General features: G+C 46.5%; 2 protein-coding genes across 6 annotated transcripts; one reads left to right on the forward strand and one right to left on the reverse strand.

Annotated features, from left to right (window-relative positions):
• Nucleotides 1–374: 374 nt before the first annotated feature.
• On the forward strand, nucleotides 375–14,104 carry LOC6619531 (probable ubiquitin carboxyl-terminal hydrolase FAF). Of its 5 annotated transcripts, none has more exons than XM_032722702.1 (19): nucleotides 375–525; nucleotides 1,493–2,114; nucleotides 2,760–2,908; nucleotides 2,963–4,176; nucleotides 4,299–6,212; nucleotides 6,311–7,676; nucleotides 7,733–8,156; nucleotides 8,232–8,547; nucleotides 8,615–8,768; nucleotides 8,832–8,982; nucleotides 9,044–9,352; nucleotides 9,415–9,526; nucleotides 9,588–9,697; nucleotides 9,757–10,108; nucleotides 10,167–10,426; nucleotides 10,544–11,135; nucleotides 11,201–11,593; nucleotides 12,062–12,200; nucleotides 12,863–12,999. In XM_032722702.1, exons 2-19 carry the CDS (start codon nucleotides 1,822–1,824, stop codon nucleotides 12,901–12,903), a joined length of 8,289 nt encoding a protein of 2,762 aa, XP_032578593.1. In that variant the 5' UTR covers nucleotides 375–525; nucleotides 1,493–1,821; the 3' UTR covers nucleotides 12,904–12,999. The 5 variants fall into 5 exon arrangements, with proteins under 5 accessions (XP_032578593.1, XP_032578594.1, XP_032578591.1 ...); XM_032722703.1 differs by having other exon boundaries at nucleotides 12,062–12,249; nucleotides 12,863–12,949; XM_032722700.1 differs by lacking the exon at nucleotides 12,062–12,200 and having other exon boundaries at nucleotides 376–525; nucleotides 12,863–14,104.
• Nucleotides 14,105–14,367: 263 nt separating this feature from the next.
• On the reverse strand, nucleotides 14,368–17,127 carry LOC6619532 (methylcrotonoyl-CoA carboxylase subunit alpha, mitochondrial). The gene is made up of 7 exons (XM_032722723.1): nucleotides 16,990–17,127; nucleotides 16,118–16,883; nucleotides 15,557–16,063; nucleotides 15,206–15,497; nucleotides 14,963–15,150; nucleotides 14,731–14,902; nucleotides 14,368–14,674 (listed from the first exon to the last, which is right to left on the reverse strand). Exons 1-7 carry the CDS (start codon nucleotides 17,028–17,030, stop codon nucleotides 14,550–14,552), a joined length of 2,091 nt encoding a protein of 696 aa, XP_032578614.1. The 5' UTR covers nucleotides 17,031–17,127; the 3' UTR covers nucleotides 14,368–14,549.
• Between the last annotated feature and the right edge of the window lie 13 nt (nucleotides 17,128–17,140).

The following is a 17,140-nucleotide window of genomic DNA, read 5'->3' on the forward strand; positions in this document are numbered from 1 at the left end:
ACGAATAGGTTGTTCGTGTACTTAAGTTAATTATAATTTCTAAAATGAGGACCAAAATTTCAGGAGCACGTGCGAAATGTATTAACAATATGGCAAAAGTTTTCTATGGGTTACATGATAGTACTTTCTTATTCGATCAAATTAATAATAATTTATACTTTATCATATTTTAATATATGATTCCAATTAAACATCACCAGTGCACATTTTTACAGTGCATTTCAATGATTTGATTTTATTTGAAAGTCCCAATTCCAAGAAATTTAAATTTACGGTCCCTTAAATCTTCACATGAACCAGTTCGATAGGCGCGGTTTTTGGCATGGCCTGGTAACTCTGGTAAAAAGCACCGAGCGAACCGGTTCAGTTCACAACTAGTTCGCCCGAACTGCACAACCCTAGCAAAAGAAATATCTTAAATATAATTTATTTAACGCGAATTGGACAACGAACGGGTAGAAAACACGCTGTGGCCGCAACCGCCACGCTCGCAGGATACGCAGCTCTTCGCCGTCGGGCAGGCAGGTAAAAAGCAATGGCAATTGTAGTTGACCGCAGAACAACAGCAACGGCAGACGCCATTTTGTCTATTGGCCGGCTGATTTGTAAGCTCAATATTCGCAAAATAGTTACCGCGACTAGCTTCGAGTGGCGCAGCCAACTAAGGGCTCCGTTGTCCAGAGCAAAGGCTAAGAAAGAGCAATCGCCTATTTTGGGGCCTGCGAAAAGTTGGGACTCGGTCGCCAGTTCGCCCAATTCCATTTGCGAAAAATAAATGTATGTGCGCGTGAGAAAGTGTGTGTGCGCGTGAAAAACAGTGAAAAATAATAAAAAGCCGCACTGGCTGCCGTCCTTGGGTGAATTCCGTTAATCTCTCACAACTTTCAAAGCTATAGAAAGAAAGTGAGCGATTTACCGCCCCCGACACACCCATTGAACCGCTAGTTTTGACATCTTCATAAGACTTATGCGTAGTTATTTTCACCACCCTTCGCCTACACCGTTTCCCCGCCCCTATTACCTACAGTGGCTCCCACCCACCTACCGACATTCCGCTTAAGGATGATGCCGGGCGGAGAGGAATAGAGAGCGAGTGCAAAATTTGTCGACTTGGACGTGATGTAATTTTCGGCAGAAAAATGTTCTTTGTTGCCCAAAAAATAACAATAAATAAATAAGAATGAAGAGCGAGGCGTAAAAAAAAAAACAATTTAAATTAAACTCAAAAACACACACAAAAAGAGAGGGTTCTGTGGGCGTGCGTGTGTGTGTGTGGGTGAGAGCGTAATTTGTGTGCTTTTGGAGCATTATTTGGCGCTTGCTGCCCCGTCTATTAAATAATATTGATTTTTCATATTCCAACCCAGCGCTCTCTTACACACACGCAGGACCACTCACACAGCCAAAACTCTGCTTCGTACGTATGTGGGCCTTTTCGGTCTCTTAGCGCTGTATTTATCCGCCTCTTCTTGCCTCTTTCGCTTCGTTGCAGTTTATAGATTTTTGCAAACTGGCCGCTGACCAGGAATATGTAAACGCAACGAAGGAGCCAGTCATTGGGAAAAAGTACAATAAGAGGGAGCCCAGAGCAAGAAGTCCAACCAACCGACCAACTGTGCCTAAAGAAAAAGCAAATCAGCGGGAAATTCCCAAATTGGACAAGGAGTAACCCGGATACCTCACAACTGCCATAAGACACCAGCCAAAAAACGACGCCCACTGCAGACCGCATTAGGATTAGCCCGGCACTAGAGCTCGTGCATTAACATCCGCTTCCGGTGCTCCGCAGAACGAGTTGGCTGGAGAGGATACCCCGCCACCATGACGTTCGACACGCGTAGGCACACCACCGGACAGCCGGGAAGCACAGCGCCCAGCTCAAGCAGCAGCACCACCAGCACAGCAACCACCACAACAAGTCCGGCGCAGAGTGCCGGATCAGGATCGGGCATAGGAACAGGCACGGGAACAGTCGCCAACTCGAGTCTGCCAGGAGGAGGGACAGGTAGCTTGGACGGCAACCAGGATCAACAGCCGGCCACAGGCAATCAGAGCTCTGATGACGTAGCCGCTTCCTTGTCAGCGAACAGCGTGGACAGCACCATCACAATTGTGTAAGTGGTCGTGCTGCCGTATTTGCATGACTCCGCCCAATTAGCCGGGTTTTGTGCGTAGCGCCAGTAGGACCGCCACCCCTAAAGATCCCCAACCTCAGATATTCGTGTGTTTACTTTTGCGCAGTAATTCCTCCACCTGCATTCTTTGTCTATGGTTGGGCCCAGCACAATGGCCGTAATTAATTCAACTATGTTTCAGCTGATTTTGGCCAGGCTATTGCGAACGAATGCTAACGAATTCGCGACAGCTTATATTCCTTAGTTGTATTTCAGTCAAATACTAGTATGTATGACCAACAATGAGGCAATAAATGTTATCTTTCTTTTTCTTCGATAGGTGCACTTGGCTGCTTTCCAGTTTTAGCAATGAACAATGAACTTATTCCAGTTTAGCTTATCTTATCGCTTGTCCATCAAAATAAGCTGACACTGAAAATGCCCAAAACAAAATTATCTATGCGTTTTGGCATTTATTTTAATAGAAATAACCATTTAATTTAGTAAACAGAAATGTTTATGGGTATGCAGCAGGCGTGCATTTAATGGCCATTTATTTTACTGACCCCCTAACAACATCTTATTTATGTGTATTATTTAATTTGTCATTTTTTAAATTAAATAATTGTCCATTTAATCCAAAAGGCCTCCAGAGAAGCTTATTTCCTCGTTTCCCACGACGAAACTGAGATTACTAATGCAAAAGATATCCAATCCGCGTTGGGTGGTGCCCGTGCTGCCTGAACAGGAATTGGAGGTTCTCTTAAATGCAGCCATCGAACTGGCCCAGGCTGGTAAGTGTGTCCAAACGATTTATTTGATACCCTCTAAAGTCAATCCATTTGCAGGTGTGGATCACGACTGCGAGCCATGTGTGGAGTTTTATCGCCATGGACTGAGCACTTCATTTACCAAGATCCTAACCGACGAGGCGGTGAATTCGTGGAAGAATAACATCCACCACTGTATTCTTGTGTCTTGCGGAAAGCTTTTACATCTAATCGCCATCCACATGCAGCGAGACAATCCCTATCTACTTGACTTGCTTGCTATTGTTTTTGATCCGGAGAACAAGTTCAACACATTCAACGCAGCCCGTCAACCGGAGTGTTTCGCAGCGCCGGACTACATCTGGGGTCAGTTGGACAGCAACAAGATGTACGCTCGTCCTCCTCCAGAGCCCAAAAATGCGCGTGGCTGGCTTGTGGATCTCATTAACCGCTTCGGACAGTTGGGAGGCTTTGACAATCTACTGGAACGGTTTAATACCGGACTGGAACTGCTGAAGCGCAACCAAAACAAGTGCACTGGCAAGAATGTTGGTGTCGAGGGTAGTGTTGAAAATGGGGCTCAGGATAATCGCCTCACCCTTGCCCTCATACATAGCCTCTTGCGTCCATTCGGTCAATGTTATGAGCTTCTAATGCCTGCCACCATAGCCAAGTACTTTATGCCCACCTGGAACGTCGTGTTAGACCTTCTGGACAGCTTCACAGACGAGGAGTTAAAGCGAGAAGTGAAACCCGAGGGACGCAATGACTACATCAACGGGATTGTAAAGTCAGCCCGCTTACTGGCCAGCCGCTTGACTGGCCAGGAGGAGCTAATCCGAGATCTGGAGATGTTTCGCCTAAAGATGATCCTGCGTCTGCTGCAGGTGTCCAGCTTCAACGGCAAGATGAATGCCCTTAATGAGATCAACAAGGTGCTCTACTCGGTGGCATATTTCTCCCATCGATCACAACCCGTGCCCCACTATATGCCCGAAGACGAAATGGACTGGCTGACGGCGGAGCGCATGGCGCAATGGATAAAGTCGTCAGATGTATTGGGTGTCGTACTCAAGGACTCGCTACACCAACCGCAGTATGTGGAAAAATTGGAGAAGATCATCCGCTTTCTTATTAAACAGCAGGCACTAACGTTGGATGATTTGGATGCAGTTTGGAGAGCGCAGGCAGGCAAGCACGAGGCAATCGTGAAGAACGTTCACGATCTACTGGCGAAACTTGCATGGGACTTTACTCCCGAGCAACTGGATCACCTCTTCGAGGCGTTCCAGGTAAGTTGTCGGCTTTAAAAATGCATTAAGTACATTTAGTTTTTAATTATGATTATTACATTTTCCGAGATGGTATATATATCAAAGCTCATGAACTGACCAATATTAATTTTTATTTTTAGGCCAGTATGACCACTGCCAATAAGCGGCAACGGGAAAGACTTCTTGAGCTAATACGCCGCTTGGCTGAGGATGACAAAAATGGTGTGATGGCCCAAAAGGTGCTTAAGCTGTTTTGGACTCTGGCCCACAGTCAGGAGGTGCCGCCAGAGGTGCTCGATCAGGCGCTGGGCGCACACGTTAAAATCTTGGACTACAGCTGCTCGGACGAGCGGGATGCCCAAAGAACCATTTGGTTGGATAAGTGCGTTGACGAACTAAAGTCAGGCGATGGATGGGTTCTGCCCGCCTTGCGTCTAATCCGGGATATTTGTTGCCTATATGATACCACGACGAATCATGCCCAGCGCGCTCAAACGAGTACGATTCGTCAGCAGGTGATTGAACGACTACAGAATGATTATTCCTTGGTCATTCTGGTCACCAATAGTTTGACTGCATACATGGAAAAGGTACGCCAAATGGTAACCGACTCACCGGGCCTGGAAGCAAACAGAATCATAATTGACGGAAGATTTCCGCACCATGTGCAAATAGCGGAGCGACTGGAGTTCCTTAAGTTCCTGCTGAAAGATGGACAGCTATGGCTGTGCGCAGATCAGGCAAAGCAGATTTGGCATTGCTTGGCGGTCAATGCAGTTTTTCCGGCAGATCGTGAGGAGTGTTTTAGATGGTTTGGCAAGTTGATGGGTGAGGAGCCTGACTTGGATCCTGGCATAAACAAAGACTTCTTCGAGAACAACATTCTACAACTTGATCCGCATCTGCTAACCGAAAGCGGAATCAAGTGCTTTGAGCGCTTCTTCAAGGCCGTCAACTCCAAAGAGGACAAGCTTAAGGCGATACATAGAGGTTACATACTGGACAACGAGGATCTAATAGGCAAGGACTACTTGTGGCGGGTCATCACAACTGGAGGCGAGGAAATCGCCAGCAAGGCCATTGATCTACTTAAGGAAGTGTCGACGGCATTGGGGCCACGTCTGCAGGAGAATATCGCTGAGTTTCATGAAATGTTCATTGGTGAGTGCTGCTCCCGCCTGCGCACACACTATGGAAACATCGTTATTTTGGGCAAGACCCAGCTGCAAGAGGAATTGGATGCACCCGATCAGTCGGATAATGCCAACGACGAGTCTAAAGATTCAAAAATGCGTTTCATCGAGGCGGAAAAGATGTGCCGAATTTTAAAGGTGCTGCAAGAATACGTGAAGGAGTGTGATCGTTCCTTCAGCGGCGATCGTGTTCACCTGCCACTTAGCCGGGTTACACGGGGGAAAAACACCATATTGTATATCCGCTTCCAGAACCCTGGCAGATCTATCGACGACATGGAGATCGTTACACACAGCAACGAGACGATGGCCGCTTTTAAGAGAAGTCTACTTAAGCGAATCAAGGGAACTTCGACGACCAACATTAAGGTTGATCTCCTGTATGCAAATGGGGAGATGATCGGAGTTTCCGATGAAATTAACCCACTTTATCAGTACACTATCCGGGATAAGATGAATCTTACAGCAAAACTCACGCCCGTGGGTACGGGTCTAGCCAGCAGTCCCGACTCCTCGAGCGACTCGAGCACAGGATCTCCTCCGCGTCCCTGCCCTGACATGCAGCGTGTGGAGTCAGAAAGCACGCTACCCGGCGTGATCATCTCGCAAAACTACCAGTACACAGAGTTCTTTCTAAAACTGTACCAACTGGGCAGTGATCTCGAGCACGGTCGTCTTCGAGACAGTGCAAAAGTATTACTGCACTTGCTACCCTGCGACCGCCAGACGATGCGTCAGCTAAAGATGATGTGCAAGGTGCCGAGGGCTGCCGTAACGGTGGCTGCGACGGGTAACAAGATTGCTAAGGATGAGGAGGAGAAACTTTACCCCACTGAGCAGTCGGGGATTGAAGCTGAAGAGGTAAGACTATAGTTAGTCCAAACAATTTCAGGAAAGCAATAATGCTTATTATCTTAAATTTTATTGTATATTAATCTCTTAATATCTCTTCTTTTTAGGAACACTGCACTCCAGAGCAAATGTTTTTGCACCCCACGCCTGCTCAAGTGCTATACAACCTCAGTGTGTTGCACGGACTGCTGATTCCCGCGCTAGATCCACTAGGAGAAAGTGCCCTACTAGTGCAGTCTGCATGGATGCATTCTGGCTGCGCTCATTTTGTGCTGGAACTGTTGACCAAAAACAATTTTCTGCCCAGCGCCGATATGCACACAAAGCGTGCTTCCTTCCAGTGTGTGTTGAGGTTGGCAAAGCTGTTCCTGTACATAGTTGGCAGTGTATTGTCTCGTGTAGGTGATGAACCCATGATCTGCGACCTTGACAACGGATCCCGTTCCCAGGTTGACATCCTAAAGCAGAATTTCCCGACGATGCCCAATAGCTCACAGGGAACATTGCGGGCGATCTCCGCGAAACTGGCTGTGATGCTTGCCCGCGAGATGCTTTCAGCCAGCCCAGAAGGTGATCGGTGCCGAACGCTATTTAGCTCCACACTGGAGTGGTCATGTCCCGACATTTCAACCATTAAGGCGGTGGTGCAACTGGCCTGGGCCTCGTCTTGCGGAAATCTTCAGGCTCTAGGTAGCAGTAGCGGCGACTTTGAAGATGAGGTGATCGTGCCGGACGGGCAAGACTTTAGCATGTGCAAGGAGGCGCTAGAGGTTCTCACCATTTCGTTTATTCTGAATCCGAGTGCCAACGAGGCGTTGACCAGCGATCCGAACTGGCCAAAGTTCATCACCTCTATTGTTCTGAAGAACCCGCTTCGTCACGTGCGGCAGGTGGCCTCTGAGCAGTTGTTTCTGGCTTCTACCTATTGCGCCGGGGATCGGCGACCGTTCGTATACATGGTTAACTTGCTGGTTGGCGCGTTGAAGACGCTGGTTCCCCAGTACGAGTCAACTTGCGCTGAGTTCTTTTCGGTACTGTGTCGAACCCTTTCTTATGGATGCATCTACAACTGGCCGCTGCAGATTAGCGAGGGATTGTTAGGCGATGAGATTAAGTGGCTGCAACGGATTCGCGAAAACGTCCACGCCACCGGCGACACACAAGTGCACGAGGAGCTCCTTGAAGGCCACCTCTGCCTTGCCAAAGAGCTAATGTTTTTCCTTGCCGCCGATTCAAAGGCGCAGCTAAACGAGCTCATCCACGAACTGATCGACGACTTCCTTTTCAAGGCCTCTCGCGAATTTCTGCATTTACGGCGTCATGGCAGTCTACGGCAGGACACCGTCCCGCCACCGGTTTGTCGAAGTCCGCACACAATCGCCGCTGCTTGCGATCTCCTCATTGCCTTGTGCCAGCTCTGTGTTCCTAATATGAAGCTACTCACCAATACACTCATAGACTTCGTCTGCACGGGTGAGTGCTCGTCGTTAAATCATTGCATGATTAATTTTTTCCTAAATTTTTTGCAGATACTGATCCGTTGCGCGAATGGGATTACCTGCCGCCCGTGGGCGCCAGGCCAACCAAAGGTTTCTGCGGACTAAAGAACGCCGGTGCCACCTGCTACATGAATTCGGTGTTGCAGCAGCTTTACATGGTGCCAGCGGTCCGGGTGGGTATTCTGCGAGCCCACGGCGCTGCCACCACCGACGGCGAGGATTTCAGTGGCGATTCCGATTTGACGGGAGGCGGTCTTGGACCGGCCCTGTTCTCGGGTCCCGCTTCTGCCCTAGTCACCCTCTCCTCGTCGTCGACGACTACCGAAGACGGTTTGCACGATGTGCGAAAGAACTATCACGTTGTGATCCTGAAGCATGTGCAGGCCATATTCGCCCACCTGGGCCACAGTGCGTTGCAGTTTTACGTTCCACGTGGTCTCTGGACGCATTTTAAGTAAGTACAAAATGGTTTTATTGATTATTGGCATCATCACAATGATATTAATATATTATAATTTTTGTTTGCCAGACTGCAGGGAGAGCCTGTGAATCTTCGCGAGCAACAGGATGCCGTGGAGTTCTTCATGTCCTTGTTGGAAAGTCTCGATGAAGGACTTAAGGCGCTAGGCCAGCCCCAGCTTATGAATGCCACTCTGGGCGGTTCGTTCAGCGACCAGAAAATCTGCCAAGAGTGTCCCCATCGCTACTCCAAAGAGGAACCATTTAGTGTATTTAGTGTCGATATTAGGAATCATAGCTCATTAACCGAATCTCTGGAGCAGTATGTCAAGGGAGAGCTGCTCGAGGGAGCCGATGCATACCATTGTGATAAATGTGATAAAAAAGTAATGAGCTCATCTATGATATTCATATAAAATTAATTTTTATAAACTTAATTTTTGTGGCCAACAGGTAGTTACCGTTAAGCGTCTGTGCGTTAAGAAGCTGCCACCCGTGTTAGCCATTCAACTAAAGCGCTTCGAATACGACTACGAACGCGTCTGTGCGATTAAATTTAATGATTATTTTGAATTTCCACGTATCTTGGATATGGAACCATACACAGGTGAGTTTAAACGTAATTCCATACCTATATATCTTCTAATTGGATCTTCTTCTCCATGATCAGTGTCTGGCCTAGCTAAGCTAGAGGGCGAGGTGGTGGAAGTGGGTGATAATTGTCAAACAAACGTTGAGACGACAAAGTACGAACTGACCGGCATTGTGGTGCACAGCGGACAGGCCTCCGGCGGTCACTACTTCAGTTACATTCTCTCCAAGTGCGTACCATAACAATATTACTGTTTTTTTAAGACTAACTCAATACAACACCTGCTCCAGAAACCCAGCGAACGGCAAGTGTCAGTGGTATAAGTTTGACGACGGTGAAGTCACCGAGTGCAAGATGCACGAGGACGAGGAAATGAAGGTAGAGTGCTTTGGCGGCGAATACATGGGGGAAACCTACGATAACAATCTGAAGCGCATGCAGTACCGTCGGCAGAAGCGCTGGTGGAATGCTTATATGTTGTTCTACACCCGCTGTGATCAAACACCCGTGCAGTATGAACCCAGCGTGGAGCAGTTGTCACTCTCAGAAAGTCGAAACATGGTTTTACCATTGCCAAAGCCCATTGAGCGCAGCGTGCGGTGAGTCGAAATAGTGCTTAACCACTCTACAGATACTCTTTAATTATATTTTTCAATTGCAGGCACCAGAACATTCGGTTTCTCCACTCCCGCAGCATTTTTTCCGTGGAGTTCTTCAACTTCATCAAAAAGTTGGTCAGCTGCAATATACCCTCTACTCGGAGCAATAAGATCGTCAGTTTGTTTTGAAGTGGTTTTATTTCCCCTTTAACACAATTATTTTTTTTCTTAACAGACTCCTGCTGCAGAGGAGCTTTCACTGCTGGGTGTGCAATTAGCATCGCAGTTTCTTTTCCACACCGGCTTCCGCACGAAAAAGTCTCTGCGAGGGCCCGTTATGGAATGGTGAGTAGCTTGGGAGGTATTGACCCAGATCTAACTCGGATACATCTTCTGCTTGACAGGTATGACGCGCTATCACAACACATACGTTCCTCGGCACTAGTTCGCAAGTGGTTCGCTAATCATGCGCTTCTCTCGCCGCCATCACGTTTGGGCGAGTACATTCTGATGGCTCCGTCTCCGGATGTCCGTACCGTCTTTGTCAAGTTGGTGGTTTTCTTCTGCCATTTTGCCATCAACGATGAACCTCTGACTGGCTACGACGGCGCTAATCTCTGCGAGCAGGTACTCATCAGCGTGCTGCGTCTCTTGAAATCCGAGGCAGCCGACTATGGCAAACACCTGCCCCACTATTTTAGCCTTTTCAGTATGTACGTGGGACTAGGAACACGGGAAAAACAGCAACTGCTTAGGGTGAGAACTATTTACAATAAGATTGCTTTTCATTCTAAACAATTATGTTCGTTTGCAGCTCAATGTGCCGCTGCAATTTATTCAGGTGGCGTTGGACGATGGCCCCGGCCCGGCAATAAAATACCAGTATCCAGAGTTCAGCAAGCTACACCAAGTGGTTTCTCACCTAATACGCTGCAGCGATGTAAGCGAAAAATGTCAGAGCTCCAACCAGAACGCCCGTCCACTGCCCAATCCGTTCAAAGATCCCACTGTTGCGCACGAGGAGCTGACGCCCCTTTCCACTGAGTGCATGGACTTGCTATTTAATCGCACGGGGTAAGGTGCAGGCATTTTACTGATAATGTGTTCAGTTCAGAGACCATTTCAAGCCATTTCCTTATGAAAGAAACGTACAGTGAGTGCTTACGGCCCGTTTTGTCCTTTTTTTGTCAGCTACATCAAGAAAGTGATCGAAGACACTAACGTGGGCGACGAGGGTCTGAAGCTGTTACAATACTGTAGCTGGGAGAATCCACATTTCTCTCGCGCAGTGCTAACCGAATTGTTGTGGCAGTGTGGTTTCGCCTATTGTCACGACATGCGTCACCACACTGATCTGCTCCTGAACATCCTGCTGATCGACGACTCGTGGCAGCACCATCGCATACACAATGCTCTCAACGGAGTGGCGGAGGAGCGTGAGGGTCTCTTAGAGACGATACAGCGGGCAAAGACGCACTACCAGAAGAGGGCGTACCAAATAATCAAGTGCCTGACGCAACTTTTCCACAAGTCGCCGATTGCGCTGCAGATGCTCCACACAAATACGAACATTACCCGGCACTGGAGCATTGCAGTCGAGTGGCTGCAAGACGAACTAGATCGGCAGCGGGGCATCGGTTGTCAGTACAATTCATACTCGTGGTCGCCGCCGGCGCAGAGCAACGACAACACTAATGGCTACATGCTAGAGCGATCGCTGTCTGCCAAGAACACGTGGTCCATGGCTTTCGAGCTCTGTCCAGATGAGGTCAGCGAAAAAACGGTATCTAAAACATAACAATTATATTAAAGAATTATTTATTCTAATGGTCGTTCTTTCTTGAATAGGATGAAAATAATGAGCCGAACTTGGAGACCAACATAGATGAGAACAAATCGGAACCGGTGGCTCAGCCAGGAGCCGTTCTTGAGGGATCTACCGGCGGCACAGAGCAGTTGGCTGAAAACAAGACACCAACCACAAGCAGCCCGTCCACTGCCGCCTGGCCAGCGCGTGGGGATAGCGACGCCATTCCACGCCTTTCTCGTCAGCTATTTGGAATTCACATTTCGACTGGCAGTGGCTCCACTAGTGGAGGTACCGCGCCAAATTCCGCCTTGACAACGGCGGGTAGTGCGACTAACAGCGAAACAGAAAGCAGCACCCAGGAGACAACCGGCGAGACGACCATTAACGGTCTGACAAACAGCCTGGACCAAATGGAGATAACGGCCAAAAAGGTAACTGGGGCGAACGATGTCTAGGACAAGTGTCCCTCTATAAGGTGTGTGTCCGTTGCCGCAATCGAAGAGTTCGAGACGTCTTAAAAACAGTCCCAGAAAACTAGTACACACAATAAACACATTTTACACTGGAACTCTAATCTGTATCTTTCTATGTGTCTCCTTTAACGCGTGGTTACAAGATATGTAGTTTAGTCAAACTAAACATGTCCTCCCGACGTTCTATTCCACTTATACTTATGATTACTAAAAAGAAACTATGTCCTTTAACAAGAACGTTGGATAAAATAAAAATATTGGTTCGCACGGACTATTTACCCTTCGGTTTTCGAAGATCCGCCGCCTCTCTTCTTATTTTAACTCTTCTTTAATATTTCTACCATACTACACGATCACCCTCGGTTACCCTTGCTGCGTTTCGGTGTTTAATCCTTTGTCGTATATGAATCGTAACCACTAACGCAGGGGGTGCGAAGTCGCTCCAAAGGAGGCAAGCTCCCGCCGGTGCTGTTTCACCATCACCAATTGCCGCCAGAGCAACAACTCAAACTGAAGCAGCAACAACAGCAGCAGCAGCAACAACAACAGCAGCAGCAACTACGTGGTGATATAAACAAGAGTTCCTCAAGCCGCTTAATTTGATTTGCCGCCAAGTTAGTTAGTTGTTGTTTCGTTTAAGCTCAAAACGCCCGCCTTACTTTGTGTTTCTTGTTGTTTTCACGATCCCGGCACAAATGAGATGCACTTGCCATCCCCGGATCTGTCTACCCCTTGGCTTTTTATTTCCTTTACCGCAAGTTTCCTCTACTTACCCATGCAAAACCACGCACGCCACAATCAGTCTACACACACAAGATCACAGGGGTCCACAAATTTGAATGCCATGAAGTCAACGAAAACTAGTTAAAATGCTATCGCTTAATTTCTTAATTCGGAATTTTTTAATATACCGAAACTTAAAAATCATTGTTTTTTAAAAAGATTTAAGGGCTAAATGATAACTAATCATACTTAAAATTATTGGTTTTTTTATCTTCATCGAATTATTTCAACGAAAATATATAATGAAAAAAATCACTAAAGTACATAACTAATCGTGTTAGACTTTGACCTATTGAGATTCTATATTATGATCCACTTTTGAGGCGTGAATGAACCCGAAAACACTCGAATCAAGATTGCATTACCGCTTAGCTGGCACCCGTAGCACTGGGCGATAGATTGCCAACCTCCACTAACCGAACTCTTTTTGTTGACTATTCGCAGAAGTGCCGCAGGGTGATAATAAGAAAGCTAGTGGAAAGTAAGGACGAAGAGGACGCGACTACTGCTGCCAAGGCGGCCACCACAGAGGTCACAACATCGCCAGCGACAGCTATCGCAACGGCAGCAACTTTAGAGCCTGCCACAACAGCAGCAACCACTACAGTAACGGGAACGGGATCGGAATCCGGAACGAGTGAGTTCCCGACGATGGCAGAAAAAAACCTTATATGAAGACGAGAAAATCCACAAACGAAAAGCTCTTTGCAATAAAATGCATTCGCGACCTAGCAGGAGGAGAAGCTGATGAGTATCCATAGTGTTAAAGTAACCAAAGCAGCCTGACAATGAGAACGGTGTGGACAGGTGTTTACTAGTGGGGTTCCCGCCGTCGAAAACGAGACTTAATGGTAAATACGCGAAGAAGAGCAGAATCCGTAGATATTAACAAATGATACTTGGTTGGAGCGATGCGAGTCAAGGAACGAAAGTCTGGTAGATAAGGAGAGCAAAACCAGCAAAGGTGTTTATTAGCTATCGAACTTTATAATTACCTTAAATAATAAACAAATACACCAGTTTTTTGTTTTGTTTTCTGTTTTGTTAATCATTAAAAGGGATATGTTTATTTCTCCTCATTGTAAATGTGTCCCTTTTAATGTATAAATCTAAAAAAAAATTAAAAGGACACCTTAAACAAACTCCCACAACACTACACAGAAACGGACGTAGGCAGAAAGAAACACACTCATAATCTATAAGAAGCGTTAAGTTGCACGTTTACAGTACCATATAATTGTATTTATATAGTATATAAATGATGTATTACGTATTGAAGCCGAGCAACACTTACTATACTAACCGAAAAAAAAATCAAAACGATGGACACATAGATACGATACTAGGAAAAACTAATCGAGACGAATCGGCTGATTGTAAGAATTAGGGCAAGAAACCAAATTGCATCTTTAGTACTCAGTACTCGCCTCTGAAACTGTTTCCATAACCATATTTCAACGGCATAAACCGATTTAAAGGGAAGCTAATCAAAACAAAACAGTATAAACTCAAGAGCAGAATGGACTAAAGCAACACGAGCATAAAGAAAACTTGATTATGGTTATAAGTACATATATTTTAAATAATTAGTGTTTTGTATTAAGTGAAATTTGTTAAACATTTATTAAATTTTTATGTTCTAAGTTGCGAAATAAATGCGAAGAGTAAGCGAAGCGCGCAATGTCATTCTGACTTCTCTCAGTTTCCATTTCCGTTTCCGTTCACCGACAGCAATCAACTCAATGTCTAACTTTTATGCCGCGAGATTTTGTACGGAACTCAATTTTAAATTATGTATTCATAACGATGTATTACATTTGGGAAATGAATGTTCGAGAAACTAAATAATCCGTATACATCCATTAAATTCAGCGAAAATGAAACAAATAAATCACTTTTTAAAACCATTACCCTTGCCTTCCTCACTCGCCCACAAAAACGATTCTTGGTTAACAGATTTAGACGTTTAATGGGTTAAAGATAACAAATCTCCATTATATGGACTCTTTTTTACTTAACGATAATAAATGCACTTCGTGGTCCCTGAACCAAAACCAGGCTGTTCAATATTTAGAATATAAACTTGTTTGTAAATGCAACAACTGTCTGGTACGTTTCGAAACATATTCCGTTACTTTTCTACTTCCTCGAATGTAATCACGGCCGCTCCCTTAGCAACGTTATCGCCCTCGGCTCCACCAATAGACTTGATGATGGCGTCCTTGGGAGCTTTTAGAATATGTTCCATTTTCATGGCTAAAATGCAAAAAAGTTTTTAAAACGGTGTATAATCTCAATTTACACTTTCTTACCAATAAGCACTGCCAAGTTTTCCCCTTTCTTGACCTGGTCACCGGGCTTTACCAGCACCTTCTCTAAAATCCCGGGCATGGGAGCCACTATGCGAGAACCAACTGCACCCATTTGATCGCCCTGGGCACTTAAGAATTTCGGCTGTCCTACCTCAAAATCGACCTTGCCATTCTGGAAAAGGGATTAATCAATTAAATACAAAATGTTATCAATTGAAAAGTCGATTCATACTTCCAAAAACAAAGACACACTAGTGCCATGAATACTAGCATTATATGTGGTGATGTTGCTATTGATATTGGCACGAATTTTTAGACGACTTTCATCCTGAACTCGTTCGACCTTTGCCACCTGCCAGTCGCCATTATCCACCTGAATTTGCATATCCTCGCCATCAAACTTGACAGCCACAGAATAGACTGAAAGATCAAATCAGCTCACAAATTTGATTTTAAATTTATATATATGGTTTACCCTTCTCATTGGCTTTCAAGTGATATCTGCGAACCAAAGAGTAGTTAAGACGAGCGTTAGGGGTGGCGGCGAATGGATCAAAATCTTTGTTTCCATTCCTAAAGGCTGCCTGCAACTCGTTCAAGACTAGCGCCAAAGCAGCTTGGCTGACTTGCTGCGGACTGATGACAATTGGGGGAAATAGCGTATCGAACTGCTCATCGATAAAGCCAGTGTGCACATTGGCCAGCTGAAACTCTGGATGCGACGCAAGGTCAATGAGGAAATTAATGTTGGTGTCCAGACCAGATATCTAAAATTGGTTTACCTTTAGAGAAATTTCTTTAAGGTACAAATTGTTAATGTTCTCACATGATATTCACCCAGGCGGGCAACCAAAGAGTTAAGCGCTTGCGTACGGTTTTCGCCCCAAACGACTAGCTTGGCAATCATGGGGTCGTAGTGCACAGAAACCTCATCTCCTTCTCGAACACCCGTCTCCACGCGAACGTTGTTTGATGGTTGGGGAGTAGACAAATATCGGAGAGGTCCGGCTCCGGGCAGAAAGCCTCCGCGAGGATTTTCCGCATAGATGCGAGCTTCAAATGCGTGGCCACGCCGCGTAATCTCAGATTGCTTTAGGGGTAATGGCTCACCGGCGGCAATGCGAATTTGCCATTCAACCAAATCGGTGCCCGTGATCATTTCCGTTATAGGATGCTCCACCTGCAGGCGGGTATTCATTTCCATGAAGTGAAAAGAGAGGTCTTCTTTGTCTAGAATGAACTCCACGGTGCCAGCTCCTACGTAGCCCACAGCTTTCGCTGCACGAACAGCAGCCTCGCCCAGCTCACGACGCAAATCTTCCGACAAACCTGGCTGTTGTATAAATGAGCATTATTTTTAAACTAGCCGAAGCTATTGTGCACTTACAGCTGGCGCCTCTTCAATAATCTTTTGATGACGTCTTTGCACGGAGCAATCTCTTTCCCACAGATAGACAGCATCACCATAATGATCCGCAAATACTTGAACCTCTACGTGGCGAGGAGATCGGACATACCGCTCCAGAAGCACGGAGCTGTCGCCAAACGACTTCTCGGACTCGGTCCGAGCTGAGTTCAGAGCGGTGAGGAAGTCGTCCGGTTTTTCTGCGATTCTCATGCCCTTGCCTCCGCCGCCGCGGACGGCTTTAATCATCAAGGGAAAGCCAATGATGTCGGCTTCTCGCTGCAAGCACTCATCTGACTGATCATCGCCATGGTACCCATTGATGATCGGCACCCCTGCAGCGGCCATTATGGCCTTGCTGGTGCTCTTAATGCCCATGTCCCGGATGGCGGAACTGGGCGGACCCATGAAGATGATGCCCTCACGCTGGCACAACTCGGCAAACTCGACGGACTCGGAGAGGAAACCGTAGCCTGGGTGGATGGCCTGGGCGCCCGACCGCTTGGCTATGTCCAGGATGCGTTCACCGCGAAGATAAGAAGCCGAGGATGCAGCTTCCCCCACGCGGTACGCCTCGTCCGTCAGCTGCGTGTGCATGCTCTTCTCGTCCGGATCCGAAAACACGGCCACGGTACGAACTCCCAGCTTACGTGCTGTTCGAATCACCCTGCATGCGATCTCACCACGATTTGAAATAAGGATCTTGCTGATAGGCCGAACTTTTGGGCTGGCTTCTGTTGCAAAGCACCTGGGTAAGCCAAAACAAATTAGAAAGGTTTATGTAATCGTCGAGAACGAAATTAAGTCTTTTGATTTAGCGGCGTTAACAGAGAACTGCCGATCATTTTGCTCACCTGGCATTTGCGCTCAAGTTTCGGAGCAGTCTGGCGTACATTATTACTAGATTTAAATGTAAAAATAAATAAAAAGTATAGTTTATTCAGAGCAAGTGTGCGATCGTCGCTTATCACAGCTGGAAAAACGCACACACACAAGAGCGCAATT

This window comes from Drosophila sechellia, chromosome 3R (genome assembly GCF_004382195.2).
Source record: "Drosophila sechellia strain sech25 chromosome 3R, ASM438219v1, whole genome shotgun sequence".
NCBI lineage: Eukaryota > Metazoa > Arthropoda > Insecta > Diptera > Drosophilidae > Drosophila > Drosophila sechellia.

What these genes read in the sequence shown, in the direction of transcription:
- LOC6619531 (XM_032722700.1), top strand. Translation starts at nt 1,822, where the DNA reads ATGACGTTCGACACGCGTAGGCACACCACCGGACAGCCGGGAAGCACA. An exon ending in GGTCTCTGGACGCATTTTAA is followed by an intron (nt 8,157 to 8,231) that starts GTAAGTACAAAA and finishes TTTGTTTGCCAG; the next exon opens with ACTGCAGGGAGAGCCTGTGA. An exon ending in CGAGGGCCCGTTATGGAATG is followed by an intron (nt 9,698 to 9,756) that starts GTGAGTAGCTTG and finishes TCTGCTTGACAG; the next exon opens with GTATGACGCGCTATCACAAC.
- LOC6619532 (XM_032722723.1), bottom strand. Translation starts at nt 17,030, where the DNA reads ATGTACGCCAGACTGCTCCGAAACTTGAGCGCAAATGCCAG. An exon ending in AACTTGAGCGCAAATGCCAG is followed by an intron (nt 16,884 to 16,989) that starts GTGAGCAAAATG and finishes TGGCTTACCCAG; the next exon opens with GTGCTTTGCAACAGAAGCCA. An exon ending in CCCGCCTGGGTGAATATCAT is followed by an intron (nt 15,498 to 15,556) that starts GTGAGAACATTA and finishes AACCAATTTTAG; the next exon opens with ATATCTGGTCTGGACACCAA.